Below are 22,266 nucleotides of genomic sequence, written 5' to 3'. Positions count from 1 at the left end.
GATTCATCAAGCTTGTTTTGCATACACTTTATATGCTTTGCTACATCCATTAATCCGTTGCGAGTGCCCCCGGAGCACACATGGGAGCACAAAGGAATTTATGGCATAAAAAATGGATTTGCGTTGTTGTTCGCTGTGCAAATTAAATTTATTGCCACAGATACTTTTTATATATGCGCGGCACACACACACGCCAAGTTCATTGTTAGACAAATGCCTGCTGAAAAAATTTCACATGCAAACAGGTAGGCACGCCCACTCCCTGACCCCCCCAATACACAAACACACACACGCAGACATATATGCATATGTATTGTAGTCCTGGGCTCGTGATTCTTCGAGGTTTCATTTAACGTGGCGTTGTGGCAGTGGAAATGGAAAATTATGTAGCAAGCTTGCGCCGGAACTGAAAGGCCCACATAACAAATGTACCTGCTTATATGGTAGCAAACAACAAAAAAAAAACCACGAAAAAATTGAAAATTAAAAATATAGACAATGTAGCATATAGACGAATAAATACCCTAAAGTTTACAGTGCTAAAAATATATATTTTAAAATTAATTTACATAAAATTTATGCAAGTAAATCAATTGCTTGAATTATGATAACAGCATTGAGAAAAATATTAGCAAGTTAAACTCACTTTAGTCGTCCTTTTTAGGGCATAAACTCCGCCCCGGAAACTGCACGCTTTTTGGCTTTTCAAGCACCGTCCACGTTTAGCCCCAGCTCCCTGTCGTTGCCACAGTCCGTGCCGCTGCCAGTTGCATTTTGACAATGAGACAGCGACAAACATGAGACAAACGAAGCAAAGCCCGCCCCCACCTAATGTATTTTTTTTTGTATTATTATTTTTTTTTTTTTGAGGGGTGTATGCTGGCTAAACGGAATAAGCGTTAATGCTTCGTTTGAATGAATTTTTGATTGCGTTGTTTACGATTGAATTTACTTCCTGCCTGCCAGCGCACTTTTTTTTGCGCATAAATTTGCGACTACGGCGGAATTTAGCAAATCCGTGCTGTATTTTTTCTACTTACGCAATGTTTTTGCTCCTTTGTGTGCTTATTATTGTTGTCTCTGAAGTTGTGCTTAGCTCTTTGTTTGAAAGCCATTGAGATAACCGTTGTTTACAGTTTGAAGTCTCTGTAGGATACGCGTGGGTGGCACGTGGACTGATAAACCAAATGGCAGGGCATAAGTGTTTGCCACTATGTGCGCTTAAATGAGCGATAATTTTCCATATAAATAAATAACGGCAAAAATTTAAAAATTGCTTAAGCTTTACAGTTATTGTTGCTAGACTTTGCACACTTCAATTTGATGGTGCTTGATGTGAAATAATCGCTTTATTGGAATCGCATCAAACCATTACGAGTGGCTTATGTAACGGGAAACCAATTAATCTCTATCAGCGCATTTTTACGCCTAAGCTCAAGTGACAAGACCATTGACTGGATTAGCAGCGAAAGAGAAAGAGAGAGAGGGAGGCGATGGCCAGTGGCTGCTACGACTCCCTGGAGTGCAATCCGCAATGGATGCCAATGAAGTGAAATGCAAGAAATAAAGCCAAAATACATTTATAACTCAAAGATGGCTTCAAATCACAAAACCAAATTGCCAGCCAAAAGGTCGATGCGTTTGCCCCACTGTCGCTCTGTCTGACTGTCTCTCAGTCTGTTTCTCTCTGGATACCTTGTGGTATGAGTAATGAGAGCGGCTACGGGCAAAAACCATTTTACGCTTCAATCAGCTTTGATTTAAATTGCAATTATTAACTGAAGTTCTCTATTGGTTGTCTCAGCAATTCCTTCACAGCAATGATAGATGGGATGGACTTACTCCCCTATTATCAATTGCAAATAAACTCTTTACTCTTCTTGATTGGAAGCTCGTAAATTAGAATTACCATTTGATATTTTGAATATTTGTGCATAATGATCTGAAATTATAATTTAATATTTTTAGTTAGTTTTAGTTCTCAACTTTATTAAGTTTCATTATTTTATAAATGTAATTCTATTATTTGAATTCATAATTTTTTTCTCACCACAAAGACAAAGATTGTAACGAAAGTATTTCGAAATATAAACAAAAGTACATTATTGTTGCGAATTACTTTTACGATGTGATGAAATGTTCATAAACAAGTCTGAAGGCTTCCGCGATGATGAAGCGTTAATTGAGGTTACATACAGCTAAGATTAATTATTCACAAATGCTAATACATATATTAATGAATAAATGTAGGAAATTCAAAGCTATGTGCAAATAGCCGTTGATAGCTTTGTTTTTGCTTTGGCAGCTCTTATCAGCCGACGGCGACACATTGTGGCTATAACTAATGTGGACTTACGCCAATAAATCTGACAGCCAGTCGGCAACCAAAGTAGCTACGTAGTCGCCTGCGACTTGGACTTAGGCGCCGCACTGGACTGCAGCTCAGGCAAGCTTTGCAGAGGTTGCTTCTCCTCCAACGCCACATCGGCGGTTGAAGCTGGCACACCGCTGTTCCAAGACTGCAGCTGGGACTCGGAGAAGAGCACATAGAGCACGCCGCTGCCAATCAACATGCCAGCACAGATTATAAACACATTCTTCCAGGCCTCGAGTGTTTGCTAAAAAGACAGAGTCAACAGTCAAGTGGAAACTTTGTATAGATTGAAAGCTTAAAAATACATTGTTCTGAGTTAGCACGCCTACAATGTAGGGCGATATAAATCCGGGCATGCAGCCCACCATGCCGCCAACGCCCAACACAATGCCTGCATAGTTAGGCGACAGATCCACCATTGAAGCCAGCGGACCTGACGACACAGCGCCATGAAACATTGTCGCCACTGTAACAAGCACAATGGCCGCCGTTGCATTATAGCCAAAGTAGGCCAGCCCAAGGACAACGCCACCCTTGACAACGCAGCCTGTAAAAGATTTAAACTTGAGCTATAATCACAGTAGATTTTAAGCTTGACTTACATATGAAGGTGGCCAGCTTGCGCACATTGGTGCGACTCAGACGATCCGTGCGCAATAGATAGTCAGCCAGCATGGAGAAGATGTAGGCGAACAGCATGCGCATTAGATGTGGCAGACCCGAAAGGAAACCCGTCTGCAAGTATAAATACTTTAGTAAAAGGCTTAAGCGGCAACTGCCAGCTTGCTACTCACCGCTCTTATGTTCCAGTGATGTATAAGTCGGAAGTATGTTGGCGCCTGTGTCATCAATGTAAACAAGCCCCAAATGCCGCCCCACTGTGCCACAACGTTCATCCATACAGGACGCGATAAAGCAATTTCTCGCCAAGGCGTAGGTCCCGGCTTGCTGCTCCCCACCGAGGCGCCTAATGACTTCTCTATATAGCGCTGCTCATACTGCGCTATGCGTGGATGCTCTGCTGGACTGTTGTAGACTAGAAACTGCCAGGCAATGTACCAAAGTGTGCCGACAATGCCGCACACATAGTAAACCCATTCCCAGCTGCTCCAGGCTATGATGTAGCCGAATATAGGATAAAACAGCGCCACGCCCACCGAGCTGCCCAAGTAGGCGCTGACAAACTTGCTGCGCTCATTGGGTGGAATCCACTTGGCAGTCAGCACATGCATCGAAGGCCAGGCGCCACCCTGTACCAACTCAAGTTAAATGAATTCTTTTGTTATAAACAATTAAACTTACCGTTATTAGTCCCTGAAATACGCGCAGCCAAAGCAGCGCGCTGTAGCTCCAATAGGAGACAATGGGTATGAAGAAGCAGCAGAGCACGCCAATGCCATTGGAGAGGCCAAATATGAGCTTGGTGCCATATTTGCGAGCCAGTATGCCGCCGGGCAGCTGCAGACACCAGTGCAGCCAGAAAAAGGAGCCCAGCAGATTGCTCTGCTCCTTTTGGTTCCAGCTAAAGCCGTTCTGCTCATAGTCAAGCTGCAAGAGAAAGTCAAGTTCACATTATGCATACGCACTGTTGTTCGAAAGAGTCTTACCTCAGCCCAGTCAAGCAGCTGGCGTTCCAGCGTATACGGCTTAGGCAGCGCTGTGGCATTGTCTGCTGCTTTCGTCGCAATCATGTCCACAATGGTTATGTTCAGATTAATTCGTATCATATAGTTGACTATAAATCCTATGAAAGTCATATACCAAAGCACTGTGCGTGCCTCGACTGCAAAAAGAATTCAAATCATTTATAACAGAAAAACAATGCGACACCTCTGATGAGGCTTGATGAGGCCCATTAACGTAGCTCTAGCTCTCTAGACATGTGTGTGCATGGAAATGTCGCAAACCGCGACAACGACAACGAAGGCAGCTTGTGGTTATTTACCAGTTGGATCTTGAACCAGATCATCTCAAAACACACGCACCAAACTTAAACTTAAACTTGAAAATAGTTATAGCTTTACCGTTAGCCATATTGACTGCTTCAGCTGTTGTTCTTGACTTCAGTTTTTTTTTTTCTATTTACTTTCACTAGTTGCAACTATGACTAGAGATACGGCCAGCAGGCCCAGCTAGCAGCAAGTCAAACGTTTCATCTGCACTGCCATCCACATCCCATGCAACTGATAAGTGCCCATCTTGTGTCGGCGCTTGGAGCACTATGATCTGCTTATTGTGCTCGTAATCTTGTTCGTTTATTATATGAGATTAAGATATGTGTGATGCCGTGACGAGCTCGTGCTCGCCAGCCGACGTTTAGCGATCTCTGATAAACACACACACCCACACACACACACACGTCAAAAGTTAAGCTAGACATCAAATCTTTACACATATTTCGTGTAATACCTTTACGACAGTTCATAGCACTGTTATCCAAACAAATTACAATTTTCGCACACTTTAAAAAGTGTGACAAGACCCTAGGGTAAATCAAATTTGTCAAGTCAAGTCAAGTAGTTTACATTATTTTAATCTTAAAGCTGCGTTCAAAGTGTATAACAAGTTCGGCCACTACCAACTTTTTTCTAATACTTGTTATTGTTTTGGTTTTCTTTGTAGGCAAACAATGAGCGTGTTAAATTTTATCAATTTTAATTGTTGCCCGGTCAACTGCCGCGGCATACAGTACATGAAGATCCATTCTTGTCTACACGTTAAAACTATCATTAGAGTTAGAGAAAAGTATGAGTAAAACCTAATGTTTGAAACAATATTTGCACACAGCTGCGAGCTGAGGGGGCGAGGGGGTTTCCTAGTTGCTGCTGCTTTCTAACAGTGGCGTTGCACGTCTGCCGTCGTGGGTTACAGCGCCACAGGTGGCTTCCCACAGACGGCTCAACATTCATCCAACGTTCTCGTACGACATGGCCGGCCGGTCTGTGCTCATGGTAGCTGCGCTGGTAGCGCTGCCAAAGATCGTTGGCGGGTGATGCTGTTGCGATTGCTGCTGATGCGGATGCTGCTGCTGCTGTTGCTGCTGATGCGGGTTATGTGCGTGATGCGGCAGTGGGAACATAATATTGGGCGCCATTTGCGCATGATGTAGATGCTCATTGGGCGGCGGTGGCGGCTGCTGGTGTGCAGTATGCTGCTGCTGATGTGCAGCTTCCAGTTTGCGTTGATCGGACTGCTGCTGTTGTTGTTGTTGCTGTTGCTGATGTACCTTTTCGACGCTCTCGTCGTACTTTTTGTGCAGCTGAAACAGTGGCAGCTGCTGTGAGGCATGCAGCGGCACTGGGTCGACCTGGGACTGTGGCGAACTCTCCTTTTCGCCCTTGTCGTATTTCTTTTGTAGCTGATACATGCTATGAGATAAATGCGCCGTTGCTGTGGATGAGCTGCTGCTGCTGTTACTGCTTGTCTTGCTTACGGTGGAGCTGGAGCTTGATGACTTTTCCGCCTTGACAGGCGACTTCTTTTGGTACTTTTTTAAGATCTGCATGAGTTCCGACTTCACATCCAGGCGTATTTCCTCTGGCACACGCTTTATCTCCTCGTACAGCGATAGCAGGAATAGCTTGTCGGGATCGCGCTGCTTGCGCTTTTTACTTTTCTTGGGAAACGCATCCTGCATAAATTGCAGCAGTTTCTCCTCAAATGCCGACTCGCGCTGGACGGGCACATTGCTGTGCTGACGCCGCAACAGATGTGGATGCAGTCCACCATGAAACGCAGGGTGCTGTGCTATTCCTGCATGCGATTGAGTGCCATTGCTATTGCTATGCTCGCCAGCGCCGTTGTGCGCCTGCAGCTGGCTAACATTCTGACCCTGATAGGAGCCACCATTGGACGAGCCAGGTGCATCATTTGTTTCGTTATCGTTAGCATGATGATCCTGTGGCTGCTGGCCACTGTGCGACTGCGGATCCTTTGCATGCTGCATGTGCTGTTGCTGCTGACCTGCAGCAGCTGTTAGTATGGCATCGCAAAAGTGCTCCGGAACATAGTCAAAGCCTGTCATGAAATTCTCCGGCTTAAGCTCGCCGTTCATTTCCTCGTAAAAGTATTCAGTGCCGACTATGTCTATAATGTCATTGTCCTCTTGGTTTAATTCAATGCCTGGAGGCGGGGAACCACCGGACAACTGGCAGCGCTTAAGCTCGGCTAATTTCTTTCTGGTCGTCAAGCGCATATCACGCCAACACTACAATTAAAATATTTATTATTTTAAGTTCATCGATATATGTAGCTTATATACCTTTTTCCATTGTATTATAGTCTTCTTGGGACCAATTGTGTTCAATGCCGCTTGGATTTTCTCCCAGTACCATTCCTTCTCTTTCTTGCCCTCCATGTACTTAGTCTCCCGCAAAAGCGTTATGAGCATTTTCTTTTGCGGCTTTGTTACTCGATCCTGCAATAAACAAATTAATTTAGTTAAATTCAAAATAAAAATTACGGATTACCGTTCCAATACACTTGAATTTTGTGTATTTCACCCTTTATAAAAACAAGGCTCTACGCCTTTGTTTCAAGTACAACTAAGTTTATGGCATAAAACAGCTGTTTTCCTTGTTCTGTCTGGCAGCTCTGTACGAATCAACAAATCACTTTGTTCTAACAATGCAATTTTTAATTTAACTTTTAACTTAGCTTAGGCAAAAAATATTGTTGTTGTTTGAGCTTTTGTAATCGATTTTATAATTTTTTAGAGTTTTGAATTTTAGAACACTCACAGTTGCACAATTTTTACGAATACAATTAGATGCTAGTGCCAGTAATTGTTTACACATTTGTAAACATTATAAGGCTTATGGTACGTTGAATACACAAACATATTCAAATCAGAGTTTCTCGTGGATTATATTAGCCGGCTTTGAAACTTTGAAAAACACACATCCCAAACTTATTGTTTCATTAGCATGCAACTTTGCAACTCTTTAATCCAATTGTAGCCATCAACAAGCTGATTAGAAAAACATTTATAATAATAGCGTCAGTTGTAATCATGAGTATGATCCCCAGTTGTTTCCGTATTCACAGGGTCTTAGACTAGAGCAGTGGTGTATAGAAACCAAAGAATTTCGTACTATAGACCAGACGCACACACAAACACACGCGCACTTGATTGTAGATTTTGGTTTTTGTTCACTATTATTCATGCAGCTGCACCTGCTTACCATGTTGACGAGTTTATTTAGGAATCTGCGTTGGCTGGAAATGTTGATAATGTTGCTTGTCTATTTTAATATTCAGATAAAGCACTTTTAATTAATTTTTCACAACAGTTCCCCTTCAACATTGTCGTAGTCGCTTGTATTTGGCCAGTGTTGCCAGAATGGGCCAAAATATACAAATTGCCTACACAGGATGACAGTGGGTTGGTCACAAAGTGCAGCAGCCCTGAAAAAAATGTAATTTTAACAAAATTCAAACAAATATGCGTGTAGTAATTACAAAAAATTATTTTTTTATTACTTGAAACAAGTGAAAATACAATGAATTGATTTTAGAATACGAACATTTAAACGGGCTACATAAAAATAAACGCAAATTTTCAACTTAATATTAAGAAAACTGGTAAATATGTTATTTTTGAAAATATGAAGCAATACTATCGCTTGGGAGCGGGTCTGCCTACAGTACGAGAAATTGTTGATACACCTTCGACAAATTGAGTGCGAAACAATACGTTAGCATGATTAAAGAGGCCATCCTTTAGAGACACTATGAGAAATTGTGAGTTGCGGAAATGTTGTTTAAGCATGTTGCCAATATTTTGAGTATGTGACATATCGAGGGCGGCGTCCACCTCGTCAAGAATGTATAGCGGAGCTGGGGAAAACTTTAACATGGCTAAGACAAGTGATAAAGCCACTAGGGACTTTTGACCGCCAGACAGTTCGCCCAAGCTTTCCTTAAAGATACCATTAAAGCCCACTTTTATTTCCAGACCATTGAGGACACCGTTGGTTTTAACGGGATTAAGTAACGCTTGAGCTCCCGGCAACAGTGTGCTAAATATGCCGCTAAAGTTTTCCGTCACTGCCTGCCAGGCACGGGTCACCTGAACTTGTTCATCCTCATCAAATTTTATAATAATCCGTTTCAATTTCTCTTTGTCAGAGGCTGCAATCTGACGACGTTTCATCGTTTCATTATAATTCTCTTCTTCGCGTTGCAATGTCTGCATAGCATTCATATTAAGCGTACGCTCCATTTTCTCCTTCTTCTCCTGCATTTTGGACAATTTGTTGCCGGCCTCAACAGGATCTTCTTTGCTGTAATCATAGCGCGTGTTCTTCATGCCGAAAGCTTTCTTCTCCTCCGGTATCCAGGGATACTTGGTCTCCAGTGCCTCCATACGTTTCTTGGACTCATTTGCCTCTGCGCTAATTTTTGTCATTTCATTCTCTTTCTTTTTGACTTCTAGCTCAATATCCTGGTTTTGCTTTAACATTTTATCCTTTTTACCTAAAAGATTCCGCATTTCCTTGTTTTGATCGTTCAAGGCATCTTTCTGCGATTTAATAGCACGCTCTAATTTAGCTACATCTGTAGCTGCGCTAGAACTGTTCTGCTGCAGTGAATCTAAGTCTGCTTTGTATTTTTCAAGTCCGTCTACCATTTCCTGATGCTGTTGCGTGGCTGTCTCTATACTCTTTTGAAGTTCAGTGATTTCGAGTTGCAGCGTCTCAAACTCTTGTTCGCGTTTTTTCCAATCTGCGCGTGATTTTTCAGCTTTCTGTTTTGCGGACTTCATCTCGTTGCCCACCGCTTTTAGCTCGCGCTCGCGATATCCCTTGGCATCGGTCAACTTTTCTTCAACTTCTTTAACCTTGGCTTGTGACTTCTTTTGCTTCTCACGCGCTTCAGTATTTTGTTGCTCCAAGGTATGGACTTTCTCCCTCAGTTCCTCAATTTCCTGCTGCTGTTGCTGAAAGGCGGTATGTGCTAGACGACCTTTGCACATAGAATGTTCATACTGACGCAGATCCAGTGCCTCCTTTAACTTGTTATAATTGTGAGCCACTTTCTCAATGGCACTGCAAACATAAATAATTTAATAAAATGTTGCAATATTTCGTACTACAACTTACGCAATCTCCAGATCCACTTGCTTTAGCTCAGCCATTTTCTCTTTTATTCGTAATTCCAGAACGTTGATTGTATACAATTCTTCGAGCACGTTAGCACCCTTAGGTGCAGCACCGCCAGAAAGCGTGCCACTGGATTCAACAACATCACCTTCTAATGTGACATAACGTCCGTTAAGATTTCTATCGGTGCTGAGCTGTTAAATTAGATTTTAAAGTTATTTGAAATTTTTAAGCAATGTTCGAATGTTATACCGACCCCTTTGGCCACTTGCAAATCTTTGCAAACCAGCGTGCTGCCAAATACATATTGCATAACAGGTTCTAAGTACCGATCGTATTCTATGAGTGACATTGCTGACTCCACATTGTCATGACCATACTGTAATTATTATAATATTTATATATAAAAGAAAAATACGTAAAAAAAATAAAAAACTCACAGTAGACTTTGCATATTCAATGGACCTTGGGTCAACTTGCCGTGAACTAATCTTGTTGATGGGAATTATAGTAACGCGACGCTGTAGTTGTCCTTTTTGTATAATTTTCTTGCTCGTCACATCATCGTCGGTGACAAAGCTGTACAACTACAACATACATTTTAGTTGGTAAAGTGAATAGTTGTGAATTTTTTAAAAACTTACACCGCCGCTGGCTGCCATCATTAGCGCCATGGAGTATCGCATATCTTTAACCTTAAACAATTTGCCCACCATGCCGCGCACTTTCCTTCGATCAAAATTTGGTTCCGGATCTTGATACTGCAGTTGAAAGCGCGAAACATTGTGACGTTCCAGCTCACGCGTCATTTGGCGCACTTCATTATGCAAATGTTGGCGACGCTCTTTCAGCTCCTCAAACTGACCGCCTTCATAATTGAGGCGCTGCATTTGCGAATCTAGACTTTTAATTTCAACATCTAGGTGATCAAGCAAGTTCTTATCCTTGGTATAAGCCGCATCATTGGTTTGAGTTTCGTTTTCCTTTTGCTTAAGCACATTGCGTGTATGACGGAGCTCTAACTCAGATGTTTTGATTGTAGTCTGCGCCTCACTCAGTTGTTGCTTGGCGTCTGTGTAGGATTTCAAGCTTGATAAATATGTCACATTTTATTTATATTGCACTTACCTATTAGCTGCTCCTGCAGTGTACATGCTTGTCCATCGTCATTGGTTGATAAACCTTGTGAAACAGCTTCATATTTTCTCTGTGCATCTGCATACGCCTTAGCATCATTCGCATCTGCATCTTTAAGACCCTGGAATTCGCCTTCTACCTTTGACATGGCTTCTTCTTTCTTTCGCAAAGCACGCGTGTCTTCAGCTATATTTTTGGCCACCTGATTTATTTTCTTTTGATCCTGCTCTATGGTGCCCTTAGCTGCTTTTAGACTGCCCGATGCAGTTGCCTCAGCCAATCGCTTGGCTGTTAGCTCCTCCTCCATTGCTTTTAAGGAGCCGCCCATTTCAGCATCGATCTTTTGTTGAATTTCGTTCACTGTTACCTCAATACGTTCCACTTCCTCGAGATTCTTTGCGTGCGTTGTGCGGCAAGTGGCAATTCGATTTTCTATCTTTTGCTCATTGCTTGCCACCGACTGCAGCGCGTCACATAATTTCAGATATCTAGCTGATATATGGATGCGCGTGAGGAACTCAATGTCCCGACATGTCTTTTGGTATTCCTGATAAGCGCTGCGCTCTTTGCGTAACTTATCCAGTTTAGGCAAGACGTCCTCTTCCAACAAGACACTCGTCTCACGCACTTTGCTTTCTTTTTTCTCTATATAGTTTTTACTCGCATCGCGCTTCGTTTTGTACAGGCTTGTGCCGGCAGCCTCTTCAATCATCGACAAAATCTACGATGATATGTTGCCCTGTTGTAATAATTTAAAGCAAAAGTTATTCTTATAGTTACCTCCTTGGGCTTCATGTTGAGCACCTGTTGAATCTTGCCTTGCATTATCAAGAAGTTGGGATTGTTTACATTCAGTTGCATAGAGCAAAAGAAATCCTGCACTTTTTTGTTCTGCACCAGTTTGCCATTTATGAGAAATTTGTTCTTGCCACCAACAACAACTTGGCGCGTTACTGAAATTTCGCGGCATTTCTCATAACCCGGCGGGCACTGATCCGCATTTGTATTGTCAAAAACAATTGTTACGGTTGCTTTTGTTATACCAGCCTGTCCATTTTTGTAAACCAGATCTTGCAATGCAGACGCTCGCACCTAAAATTGATGTTATATTAACTAATAACACAGCTAACAATTGCAAATGCCGTTACATACATTTTGTAAATTACTGATGCCAAGCACAAAACAAATGGAATCCAAGATGTTTGATTTTCCCGAACCATTGAGACCTGTGATTGCGGTAAACTCTTGGTCGAAGCCTTCGATCTCGGTGCGTTTGCCGTATGACTTGAAGCCATCCAGCACCAGCTTTTTTACGTACATTTTACTCTTTAAACATTCAGTTCGCAGCTTTTTTGGTGGCGTCCTTTTTGGTTTAAATCTCTAAAATCAGTGATGACAGTGTGATGATGAACATACATATATCGAGATGTTTGACGGATGACGCTGCAATCGGCGCATATTATTTTAGTGGCACATTTAAGAAAAGAGAATTAAAGCTTGATGCTTTAATAGTTGTTTTTTGACTACTGCTTTATATACTTTATTTTTTGCTTGTGTTTTTTGACAAATTGTGCAAAAGGTGGGAATGTTGGTATCGATAGCAACTAGACATTCACAAGATACGAAGACAATTAGATTCTAAGTGTGACCGTCTTTCGAAAAAAAACAAAATAAAATTGCCCGTCTCTTTCGCACGTATTTGGCGCTGCACGTGTTGAGTTTGTTTTGCTATTTGCTCCGCGTTAAAAATTGTTTTTATTGATAAAAATAAGTTACGCGGCAAATCAACAAGATGAAGTGGACTACAGCGAATATCAAACATGTCAACTATACAGCCAAACATGAATTATATGTGGGAACGCACACTGGCTCATTTAAGCGTAAGTATGAAATAACCATTGAATCTGCTTAAACAAAAGTATCTTCTTCTTAATAGATTTGCTACCGGCGGCAGAGAAAAATCCACATGCACAGTCTAATCTCAGCGATATAACTGCATTGGACAAGGAATCGCGTGTTACTGCCTTGGGTTTTGGCAATGAGGAGCAAACCGAAATTCTGCTTGGCCGCGCTAAGAATATAGCTGAGCTGCACACGATTGGCTTAAGTGGTGGCCTCAACACACGTCAAATTGCTTTTAGCGCAGCGCCTATTGTAGGTCTAGCTCAGTACAATAACAACATTATTGCTGGCATTGGCAATGGCCAAATACAGACAATGGCGCTTGATGTGGCAAGCAGTGACGAGACACAAGAGCCCGTTGTCATTAGCACAGGTGACCAAATGGAACATCTCCGACAGTGCAGCGCAGCCCCACATATAGTGGCAACCGGTGGCAAGGCGCGTCAAAATAATCTTAAAGTCTACGATTTAAGTGCCGATGGCAAGCAAATATTTAGTTCCAAAAACTTGCCCAACGATTATCTGCAGCTGGAGGTGCCCGTGTGGGATAGCGATATTGGTTTTATGGACAATCCTCATGTCTTGGCTACATGCTCGCGCCATGGTTATGTACGTTTGTATGATACGCGCAAGCAGCGACGACCTGTAACTCACTTTGCCAGCGAAGAGCACGGCATGAGCTTTGCTGCACTAATAGCGCATGAAAATTATATTTATACGGGCACCACAATGGGTGTTCTGAAGGTAAGTGCTATTCAATATCTTGTAAAAATGAGCTTAACTATAATATCCAAACAGGCTTTTGACACACGTCGGATGAAGACGCACGTGCACACCTATAAGGGTTTTACAGGCGGCATTAGTGACTTGCACTTGGATGAAACGGGCAAATATCTGAGCTCCGCTAGTCTCGATCGCTATGTGCGTGTGCATGAAACGCAATCCACAGTGCTGCTGTATCAGTGTTATGTCAAATCGAAGGCAACCAAGGTGCTCATAAGACCAGCGGCGGCACAACAAACTGCCAGCGACGAAGAAGAGAATGAAGAGGCAGTGCAAACGCAAGTGCAGCAGAAAAACAAAAGCAAGCTTAAGGAAACTCCACACGATGCTGAGTATGAGGATCTGTTTGATCAAATGGCAACAGTTGGGTAAGTGTTTAATTAATTGAAATGTGTTGAGGCAAAAAACAAAACTATTTCGTTTCCACAGTGATGATAGCGAAGAAGAAGCTGAATTGCAGCCCAATCCAGCAGCATTAAAACGCAAAGCAGCCAAGCAAACGCAGAAAACAAAAAAGAAAAAACAAACAAATAATTAATACACGCTGTATAATAGGATTTTACATTAAAATTGTTAAAGATATAAACCTGTTTAATTCCAGGCTTGCTTAAGCCGCAGCAACTTTTGTAGCTGATAGTGTTTGTAAAATCGAAATGTGCAGTAGTAGAAAAACTCCACAACGGATATCATGCTGAGGCCCAGGCAGAGATTGAAAATACCACCCAAATCAGCTGCAAATAAAGTGTTGAAAGTGCTGGATGCTTATTGAAGAAGAGTTTACTTACATAGCAAGCCAATCCAATTCATGACAGTTACTTTGGTTATAACAGGGACCACCTGTTTTGCCAAATAGACGCGCAATACAAAGCTATCATTGTTAAGCAACTCCTGCGAGCTAAAACGTTGCTCAATTAGTATTTCATTTAAACTATATTTGTTAAGAACACTTGCTAGAAATTGCTAACTGAGAACTGATGCAAATTAAGGTCCGTTTTGTAGGAGAGCGTTGAGTATGTAACGTCGTAGCAGTTTGGCAGGCAATGGTCGCAACGGACGCTCTTGAAATTATCTGCAGTGGGAGTAAACATAATTATGTCAAAACTTACAGGAATTGTTTAGCTAAATATGCTACATTTTAAATATAACTTAAATACATTTGTTAGCTTATTAAGATTTATTTGCGTGCGTAAGAAACGGTGGTGTCTGCAGTTTGGTAAGCTTTGAACGTAACAGAAGTTATGAGTTAATTTAGTAAAAACTATCTTTGCTTTTTTTAAATTTTAAATTATCTTTTTAGGTATCAAAGCGAACATCTCAACAGTTTTACAAGCAGTGCAAGAACTATCTTCGGCTAAATCAACATAAATACCAAATATACAGTTTCACAAGCACTGCACAACTAATTATGTGCGGCTAAATTACCAAAAAGCAAGCATGAATATGCATAAATTTAATTTGGGTGCCATTTAAAATTCACCCACCTGCTCATGGAGTCTTAACACTTAACCACAAGCTCACATGGGCGCATATTTAAGCAACTTAATGGGCGAACTCTAAGCTGCTCAAGCAGCAATGAGTGAGTGCTTCATGTACTTACCTATATGGAATATTTAATGTGCATTTTAAATCGAGTGCATGGCGTGACGATGCTTACCATAGTTGCTGGCATAGCAGAAGGTATCGTTGAGATTGCATTCGGTGGACGCTTCACCGGCAATGGGCAGCAAATAGGGATGGCAACCACATTGTTTGGTTATAGCTGCAGTCTGGCAGGATAGAAAGCAGGCAGCCTGTCGATAGTTGCGCAGCTTCAGGTCGTTGGATATAAGGCAATCACGTTTGTTTTCGGGAAGCTCAAGCACCTCCGTAGAGGAGCTCTGTACGGTGGGCGAGACCTCTAAAAAGCTCTCGGAGCGGGCGGTAATGGTGACAGATGCGGCTGTCTCAGTTACATAGTCCATCGGATGGTGCACAAGCACAATAAGGCCAGTGCTCAAATCACGTTCAGAGCCCTCGGCGCCAATGAAGGTGAGGCCGCCATCCATGCCAAAGATGTTGGCCGAAAAGGGCACAAAGCTTGCATTACGTGGATTATAGTTGAAGCTGCAGCAGGGGCCGAGAAAAGCAGTCGTGGGTATAAATGACAAGTACTCGTGACTCTGGTTGCAGGCAAACTCATCGTAGCCCCAAAAGCAACGCTTCACAAAGTCCGCACAGCCCGGACTGACAGCCATTGCTGCCTCCCACAAACTAACATTGTTCAGCTCCAGCACAGCGTCCGTAGCCTTGTAGCTGTCATGTGACGGCGCCACAAAGCTTTGATCCGTAAAGGCATTGAGAAATTCAAAGCCATCCGCCACTGCATCTATGTCATATTCCGGCGGAATGTTGCTGCGCGTTAAATATTGGAAATTTATTTATTTACATTGCCCATCTGTGACAACTTACAGCGTGCGCACGTACCGAGCCACACGTTCCTTGTTCACCACCTTGGGGCTGCATATTGTGACGCCTGGAAAGGCTACGTCCGTTATAGACAGATCATTGGATATGGTGTTTAGTATGGGATACGAATAGAACTTTAGCCACAGCAGCAGCGTCAAATAAATGCTTAGCAGCAGCAAATCCAGCAACACCGCCGACCAAATAAATCTGGAATTCAGTCTTAGAGCCCGCCCCACTCCAACTGTTGTTGACTCACTGCCACTCACCTGGACACGCCGTGTGTGCGATTGCGGCGCAGCAGCCACATGCCGCTCAACTTCGTGCGCTGCGTATATTCCCAGAAGGTGTTGCCTATCGCCAGCCACAGAGGTTGACTCCTGCATTTGTGGAGCACACGTTGCCAAGCTGTTAACGAGCTGGCGCCGCCGTTTGACGGCCACTTTGTCACAATAACCATGTTGCAAGCGTTGTAGCAATTGCTGCCGCATGTCGCACGTCTTTTATAGGCACGCGGCCCAGGACCCTCTTGCTGTTAATGACTGCTGGCCAACTTTTAGTGCTAATTATGAGCTAATTGTCCGCCTAATTTGTTTCAGTCTCTTCAAGTTTGTAAGTTGTGGTGCATTAACTATATGGTTATTAGGGTGGCTCAATTTTATAGCTACAAAATGGTATGCGAATAGTTTAAAGCAATAGTTTCTATAGTTTCCTAGCATTTGCCATAGATTATTATTTTATCTACAATTATTTACAATGAATTCCTGGATAAATATTTCCGATTCAAAAAAAATCTAGTAAACTTAATTACTATTATGCTTACCTAACAATCAAAGATTCATAAGTTTACTTTGAAAATCGGCAAATACTGTATACATTTTATTTGCCGCTCACATTGATCCACCCTAATGTTTGTGGTTTTTTGGACAACAAACGAACTGAACACCTTTAACTAAACACACTTAAGCAAATACTACGCATAAGGTTAAGCAGCATATTATTAATTTGTATACTAAAATCCTTTATTTTCATTTACGTTGGCTGTACCAGGTGAACAGGTAAGGTTGATGGCTTATTTCCTGACTTAATTAAATATATACTTGCATATTCAGGGTGTATTACATTAGCTTGATAATTTAATCAGTAAATTAAACATTCGCATTAAATATAAATCTTTAATTTCAAATACTTATAATATGTGTAAACATTTACTTTTACTGTCGGCTGTATATATTTGGAAATAAATAATTGCTAGTTAGTAGCGATGCATTTTTACTGTTAAGAATATTAGTTGCTGCCATTAGGCAGAGTAATTATACTCTACATAAAAGCAGGCTCGAGGACAAGCTATGGCGACTCAGGTCGTCAACCTGATAATTAGTCTATATTACCTTCATATGTTTTCAAATGTCTACAAATCGCATTCCACTTAATAATAAATCAGAAAAGTGTAGCATAGTTTTCGAATACAATTTTAATAGAGCAAAATCTAGCACTAAATTTTTTTTCTTAATTTAATATTGCACTGCTTGCAAAAACTTACAACCTTAATTATTTATATACTTTATAAACTAAACTTTACGTCTTCTTACGCAAGTTTTTTGCAATTGAAATAACTTAAAGTCACATTCGGAACAATTTGGAAAGTGAAATTACGACGCTGATTTGCGTATCTGTTTAAATGATCTGCGAACGCTGGGCAATAGTTTAAGTTTGCCCTGAACTGAAGTCGAGTGACCTCCCAACAGTGGAAGCGAAAACTTTTCGCTCTGCAAATCTTCAGCGCTTAAGCATTGGCAATAAAAATCAAAAGTTTGTGTTTGGACACAGGAGCTGAAACTACAAACAAACGAAGAAAGAAAGAAAGTTGCAGTTGATTTAAGCCCGCATTAGCTGTTGACTTTATTGGATGCAAGTCATGCTTACAGTCAGCTGTGATTAAATTTTAATTAAATATGACTGCTGAATTACTTTATGCTAATCACGACTATTAAAAAACACATAGCTCAGACACCCTGGGCTATAAGCAACCAACATGTTAACGCAACGCAAGCACGCGCTGCAATCAAGCGAAAAGTTGAACGCAAACTGCGCAGCAGGAGCAACTTTTAATTCCTTGCCGACTAAATGAAAGCCAGCCCAGGACAGGCCAGACCAGACCAAGTGTGGGTGGGCGAAACATGTTAAGCTGCCCCAGCAGCCAAGCAGATGCCAAGCAAATGCTTTCAACTTATTTTGTAGTCTTTTTTTATCTTGAAAAAAAAAAAAACTACGCGAGTCGCGTCTGCCATAAAAGAGTGATACGCACACACGCAAAACTAAACATACACACACACAGACGCAGACCTAGACATACCAACATAGACAGACTGTATAATCAGGCAAACTGCCGAGCAATTTGTTAAACTTGCCGGCCCGATAAACGCAACCAAATTGGCATCAGCACTAAGAGTTGTGTGCATCGTTGATTGGCATGGGCGTAAATGCTTTTGGTTGTTGGCGGTGAAGGGGGGGTGGGGGGGAGTTGAAAATATGGTAGTGGAAGAGGGGTCTTAGTTTGCTGGCAAACGCAACTACCGCAGGCCAGAGCGTCAATACCTGGTAATTCTTTTAAATGACCTGCAGCCCAAATGAAAAAAAAGGAAACTTATGAAAGGCAAAGGTAGCACACTTGATGTAACAGGGGGCGTGGCTGGTACACCGAATGAATGAACTTACCACAAAGTAAGCATTTATTCATAGTTGAACTTTTGGCAGTGCATGCCAGCAGCTATTTGTGTTTGATCATAGGTATAGAACCTAAGTGAGGTTATGTTGGTTTGCATTGCAACATTTTATTTAGCAAAGCTTAATCATTAAATATGCAACTAAAGTGAGGCTATGTTAGTTAGTCAAAGTTTAATTTAAGAGTATAAGCCATAGCTTTTTTATAAAAGACAAAATTTATTTTAAACTAATAAATTTTAAATAGTTTTTTTGTAAATGGATAAAAAATGCCTGCATATGTTTAGCTTTAGCTGCTCTAGAGAAACAATTTTCAGACTTGTTCTAAATTGAATAAAACTCTGTTCATAAAATAATACCCTAGACATTTTTATGTTTATACTTTATTCTGCGTTTCTGTTTTTTAAGCCACGCTACGTAGTTAGTCAAAGTGTTTTCTTTTTTTGCAGCACAACTTCTGTTTGTATGAAAAAATAATTTTGGTTTCCAAAGTTGAGTAGCAACAGCTGCCTGGGGAAGGTGGTTTGGTGGGAATTTGCTGGCAGCGGCAGCAGCAGCAGCAGCCGCGTGTTGCAAGCAAATATTTGCAGCTTTGACAGTCGCAAAAGTTTGAAAAGTTGCAGCCAGCGAATGGAATTTTGTAATATTAGGTCACACAAAAAAGATGTAATGTTTTTTTTTCTCATTTGCCAGTTGTTGATGGCGAAATTTTCGCAATTAGTAGTTTGTTTGTCGGGGCACAAGTGCAACTGAAGTATGTATAGAGTAGTTTCAGCTATCGCGCGCAAAACTGTGAACTCTTGTAGTCTCATAATGATAAGCCAACAACGGCTGTCAATCGGGCGTATCCATCAAATCAGAAGCCACAAGCGATAGGCGACAATGCCAACGGCTGTTTGGACTGCACTTGCGGCACTTGTGTCCATGTCCATCAACATCAGCTGTGCGCCCATCACATAAAACAAGCGGAAAATGCCAATGGCCAGGAATTACGAGTATTATTTGCATACACATTGAATTCTGAAAGCCTCAACGAGTTGCCAAGCAGCTGCCTGCTTTGGCTGCTTGCTTGCCTTTGCTGTTTGGCTGCCTTATTATAAGCCAAATACTCAGATGCCATAATCGTAAAATAAAACAAATACATAATTCACTCAACGAGCATTGGCGGCACTTTGCAATTTAAGTATCTTCAGCACTTGCTTGAGCAGCTAGCGAAGCTCGTGACACGACGCGTGGCATTAGAACAAACTGTTAATAAAAATATTGCATGAAATTCTGTTGAAAATGATTATATTAGCTTTACCATTTGGGCCTTAAAAGGGCTTAATCGTGTATTTCTATGTAACTAATATCACAATTTAGTCAGTACTTACTTAAAAAATGTTATTAAATGTATTTTATTCTAAAAGTACGAATACGCTCCGATTTTTCTCTGACAATATTTACAGTTGTCGTCACTAGCTACGCAATCTACTTAAAAGCGCTCTTAGACTGCTAAAGTCTGCTTTAATCCGCTCAGATTACTCCAAAGAGCTTTAACTTTAATATAAAGTTAATCTTTGCAACAGCTACTATTGTACTATTTATTAAAGATGTGATTAGAATTTTTATTATTATTTTTTTAGGATAAAGTGAAATAAATAAATAGAACGGAATAGACGAGAAAACTTGGTTTATAGAATATATTATATAATTTTTATTTGTTTATTTTGTGCACATCTCTAGCAAATACGCAAAAAACACTCACACAGCTAACTGGGCAGAAGTCCAACACACCAGCCGTTGCAGGCAGGCGCCTCGGAAATAACGGGGACTGCAAGTGCGGCAGGCAGCCAACAACAGCAGTGAAAATATATTGGAACGGAAGTCCTGGCTGTGTGACATACGCAGGCCCTGGGGCAATAACAATAGCGAAAGCACAAGTCACAGAGATTCCGTAGACTTTGTCGAGTCAGCGCAAAATAGTTGGCAAGCGTTGCAGGAAGAAGCAAAAGTACAAGAATTGTTCAATAAATAGTTATAAGTTGTGTATACAGCGGGAATTATACGCATTGAGCTGCACCGAGAGACAAAAATGGAAATTTAATCCAGCAAAATGTGATATTCATATTACAGATTATGGCATTAAAATAAATATGCTATTAATATTAAATCATTTCTAAGAATTGGCGGCGCTGTTTAGCTTGGAATTTATACGTTGACGTTGCCTGAATTTCTTACTCTGCATTTAATAGACTTGAATTGGTTTGCTAAACTTGTAACAAACTCAAAGGACTCTAGGCATAGGCAAGGTGAAAAGTTCAACTGACTTTGGCGAAAAGCGCAGCAGCAAGTTTTTCCCTCATAGCTCTTTGGGTTAAATCGCGTAAAGTTGAAAATCAATTTAGTGGAATGCAAAAGCTGAAAACAAAATATACGCAAATTACGCCTCTGTTTGTATTCGAACCCTTTTATTGTGGCTAAGCATGGACCGACCTTGGGCCCAACGACTTATTCTGAATGCTCAACATGTGTGTGAGTTGAGTGGAGCACTTTGCATACTTTTATTTTTATTTTTGGTTGGGCCCAATTGACTTTTAATGGCTTCATGCTTGACTAAAATAACAAATGGCGTTGCAAGTAGCTTGGCCTGAACGTTAAAAGATATAGTAACAAGTTCTTCTTTTGGCAGCAGACAGCGCAATTAGTTTTTGAATAGCTTGAAAGCCACCCGTAGCGTTTTTCCTGGAAGCTCCATTATGAGCAATCTCGAACTAGTGCCCTTGGCCAGTCAATGCCAAAAATACATCTGTGACAGACGTTGCTGGCTAAATAAAGTCAAAGTTCAAAGCACTTGACATAAATACAAATGCAATTCAATCAGCATAATAATATTTGGTTTGCTTACCAAATGTAATGTTAGACTTTAATTTGACTGTCGTTAAGGTAAAACAAATATCGAGAGAAAAACACTTGTCTGCACTTGAGACGACAGGTCAAGAAACTCTTCGCATATATTGTGACACAAGCGTCTACTTTTTTTCTCATTCTAGCTGTCATGAAATTAACGCACTTTGCATTTAAGCCAGCTTACTACATCCAAAGCCTATTAGGCGCTCGAGAAAAGACACAAGCCATGAGCGTAGCCCAGCATATAATTGAGAGGGAGGGCAGTGTATGTTGATGTACTTGACTACGCCTCTGCCGCCATACACATTCATATGAGTGAAGCATCCTTCATATTGGCCAGGTGACAAATTGCTCAAGCCTTGTTACAAAAAGGTCACCAATTCTAGCTTGAACCTTCAAAAGGTTTTAACTCACAGTAAAGTGGGCTATGATTTAAGATTTGTGTTAAATTTAAATAAAAACAAAATTAATTTGCTTAGTCTAAAGTTAAATAGCTATAAAATATTAGAATTACCTTTGTTTCCGTAACGTTCTCTCTTTCTTTAAGTGCTCAACACTTTAAAATGCAACTTAAAACATTCAACAAACCCATTTGGCCAAGTTTATTGAGCTCTTTACTTTCGCTTTGGGACTTGTATTAAATATAAATTCATGCCTCGTTGACCCTTTTTGTGCCTTGAGCAAATACAGAGTTATTAATAAACATGAAATTTAATATATACATATATTGCAGACAATTAGGAATTAATTCAATAGAAAGTAACTGAGGCAAAAGTTTACAAGAGCAAAATTTATATATATATTTTATTATTTATGTTTTGTTTGCTATGATTTAATTAGCAAGCTTATCAGCTATCACATAAATATCAATCATCCAAATGGCAACCATAATATTGTTAATAGAATAACAAA

The 22,266-nt window shown here is 40.9% G+C and overlaps 5 protein-coding genes across 6 annotated transcripts; 1 reads left to right on the top strand and 4 right to left on the bottom strand.

Annotated features, from left to right (window-relative positions):
* Window positions 1-2,036: 2,036 nt before the first annotated feature.
* LOC108596780 (sialin) lies at window positions 2,037-4,564 on the bottom strand. The gene is made up of 7 exons (XM_017982880.1): window positions 4,399-4,564; window positions 3,982-4,157; window positions 3,677-3,922; window positions 3,169-3,624; window positions 2,977-3,109; window positions 2,680-2,921; window positions 2,037-2,618 (listed from the first exon to the last, which is right to left on the bottom strand). The coding sequence occupies exons 1-7, from the start codon at window positions 4,406-4,408 to the stop codon at window positions 2,394-2,396; spliced, it is 1,488 nt and encodes a 495-aa protein (XP_017838369.1). The 5' UTR covers window positions 4,409-4,564; the 3' UTR covers window positions 2,037-2,393.
* Window positions 4,565-4,908: 344 nt separating this feature from the next.
* LOC108596781 (adenylate cyclase, terminal-differentiation specific) lies at window positions 4,909-7,692 on the bottom strand. Of its 2 annotated transcripts, none has more exons than XM_017982882.2 (3): window positions 6,844-6,862; window positions 6,636-6,791; window positions 4,909-6,581 (listed from the first exon to the last, which is right to left on the bottom strand). In XM_017982882.2, exons 2-3 carry the CDS (start codon window positions 6,762-6,764, stop codon window positions 5,280-5,282), a joined length of 1,431 nt encoding a protein of 476 aa, XP_017838371.1. In that variant the 5' UTR covers window positions 6,765-6,791; window positions 6,844-6,862; the 3' UTR covers window positions 4,909-5,279. The 2 variants fall into 2 exon arrangements, with proteins under 2 accessions (XP_017838371.1, XP_017838370.1); XM_017982881.1 differs by lacking the exon at window positions 6,844-6,862 and adding an exon at window positions 7,558-7,692 and having other exon boundaries at window positions 4,910-6,581.
* A 200-nt stretch (window positions 7,693-7,892) lies between these two features.
* Window positions 7,893-12,125, bottom strand: LOC108596779 (structural maintenance of chromosomes protein 2). Its single transcript, XM_017982878.2, has 8 exons — window positions 11,767-12,125; window positions 11,395-11,706; window positions 10,606-11,335; window positions 10,122-10,549; window positions 9,918-10,064; window positions 9,734-9,856; window positions 9,478-9,671; window positions 7,893-9,423 (listed from the first exon to the last, which is right to left on the bottom strand). The coding sequence occupies exons 1-8, from the start codon at window positions 11,932-11,934 to the stop codon at window positions 7,992-7,994; spliced, it is 3,534 nt and encodes a 1,177-aa protein (XP_017838367.1). The 5' UTR covers window positions 11,935-12,125; the 3' UTR covers window positions 7,893-7,991.
* Window positions 12,126-12,259: 134 nt separating this feature from the next.
* On the top strand, window positions 12,260-13,837 carry LOC108595537 (WD repeat-containing protein 74). The gene is made up of 4 exons (XM_017980793.1): window positions 12,260-12,494; window positions 12,551-13,260; window positions 13,315-13,667; window positions 13,729-13,837. Exons 1-4 carry the CDS (start codon window positions 12,407-12,409, stop codon window positions 13,835-13,837), a joined length of 1,260 nt encoding a protein of 419 aa, XP_017836282.1. The 5' UTR covers window positions 12,260-12,406.
* Window positions 13,838-13,890: 53 nt separating this feature from the next.
* On the bottom strand, window positions 13,891-16,201 carry LOC108594706 (sodium channel protein Nach). The gene is made up of 6 exons (XM_017979846.1): window positions 16,011-16,201; window positions 15,748-15,951; window positions 14,954-15,690; window positions 14,251-14,368; window positions 14,085-14,194; window positions 13,891-14,030 (listed from the first exon to the last, which is right to left on the bottom strand). Exons 1-6 carry the CDS (start codon window positions 16,199-16,201, stop codon window positions 13,891-13,893), a joined length of 1,500 nt encoding a protein of 499 aa, XP_017835335.1.
* Window positions 16,202-22,266: the final 6,065 nt, after the last annotated feature.

Source organism: Drosophila busckii, chromosome 2R (genome assembly GCF_011750605.1).
Source record: "Drosophila busckii strain San Diego stock center, stock number 13000-0081.31 chromosome 2R, ASM1175060v1, whole genome shotgun sequence".
Lineage (NCBI taxonomy): Eukaryota > Metazoa > Arthropoda > Insecta > Diptera > Drosophilidae > Drosophila > Drosophila busckii.
This window is presented reverse-complemented; position numbering and strand designations above follow the sequence as displayed.

Bases quoted from the DNA above. Each gene is read 5' to 3' on its own strand.
- LOC108596780 (XM_017982880.1), bottom strand. The intron at 3,923-3,981 runs GTAAGACTCTTT...TTTCTCTTGCAG, and splicing joins AGCTGCTTGACTGGGCTGAG to CTTGACTATGAGCAGAACGG. The intron at 3,625-3,676 runs GTAAGTTTAATT...GAGTTGGTACAG, and splicing joins TATTTCAGGGACTAATAACG to GGTGGCGCCTGGCCTTCGAT.
- LOC108596781 (XM_017982881.1), bottom strand. The intron at 6,582-6,635 runs GTATATAAGCTA...TTTTAATTGTAG, and splicing joins CTATAATACAATGGAAAAAG to TGTTGGCGTGATATGCGCTT.
- LOC108596779 (XM_017982878.2), bottom strand. From the start codon at position 11,934: ATGTACGTAAAAAAGCTGGTGCTGGATGGCTTCAAGTCATACGGCAAA. The intron at 11,707-11,766 runs GTATGTAACGGC...CATCAATTTTAG, and splicing joins GCATCAGTAATTTACAAAAT to GTGCGAGCGTCTGCATTGCA. The intron at 9,424-9,477 runs GTAAGTTGTAGT...TTATGTTTGCAG, and splicing joins CAAGTGGATCTGGAGATTGC to TGCCATTGAGAAAGTGGCTC.
- LOC108594706 (XM_017979846.1), bottom strand. From the start codon at position 16,201: ATGGTTATTGTGACAAAGTGGCCGTCAAACGGCGGCGCCAGCTCGTTA. The intron at 15,952-16,010 runs GTGAGTGGCAGT...ACTGAATTCCAG, and splicing joins CGCACACACGGCGTGTCCAG to ATTTATTTGGTCGGCGGTGT. The intron at 14,369-14,953 runs GTAAGCATCGTC...CTCCCACTGCAG, and splicing joins CTGCTATGCCAGCAACTATG to ATAATTTCAAGAGCGTCCGT.
- LOC108595537 (XM_017980793.1), top strand. From the start codon at position 12,407: ATGAAGTGGACTACAGCGAATATCAAACATGTCAACTATACAGCCAAA. The intron at 13,261-13,314 runs GTAAGTGCTATT...ATATCCAAACAG, and splicing joins CCACAATGGGTGTTCTGAAG to GCTTTTGACACACGTCGGAT. The intron at 13,668-13,728 runs GTAAGTGTTTAA...TCGTTTCCACAG, and splicing joins GATCAAATGGCAACAGTTGG to TGATGATAGCGAAGAAGAAG.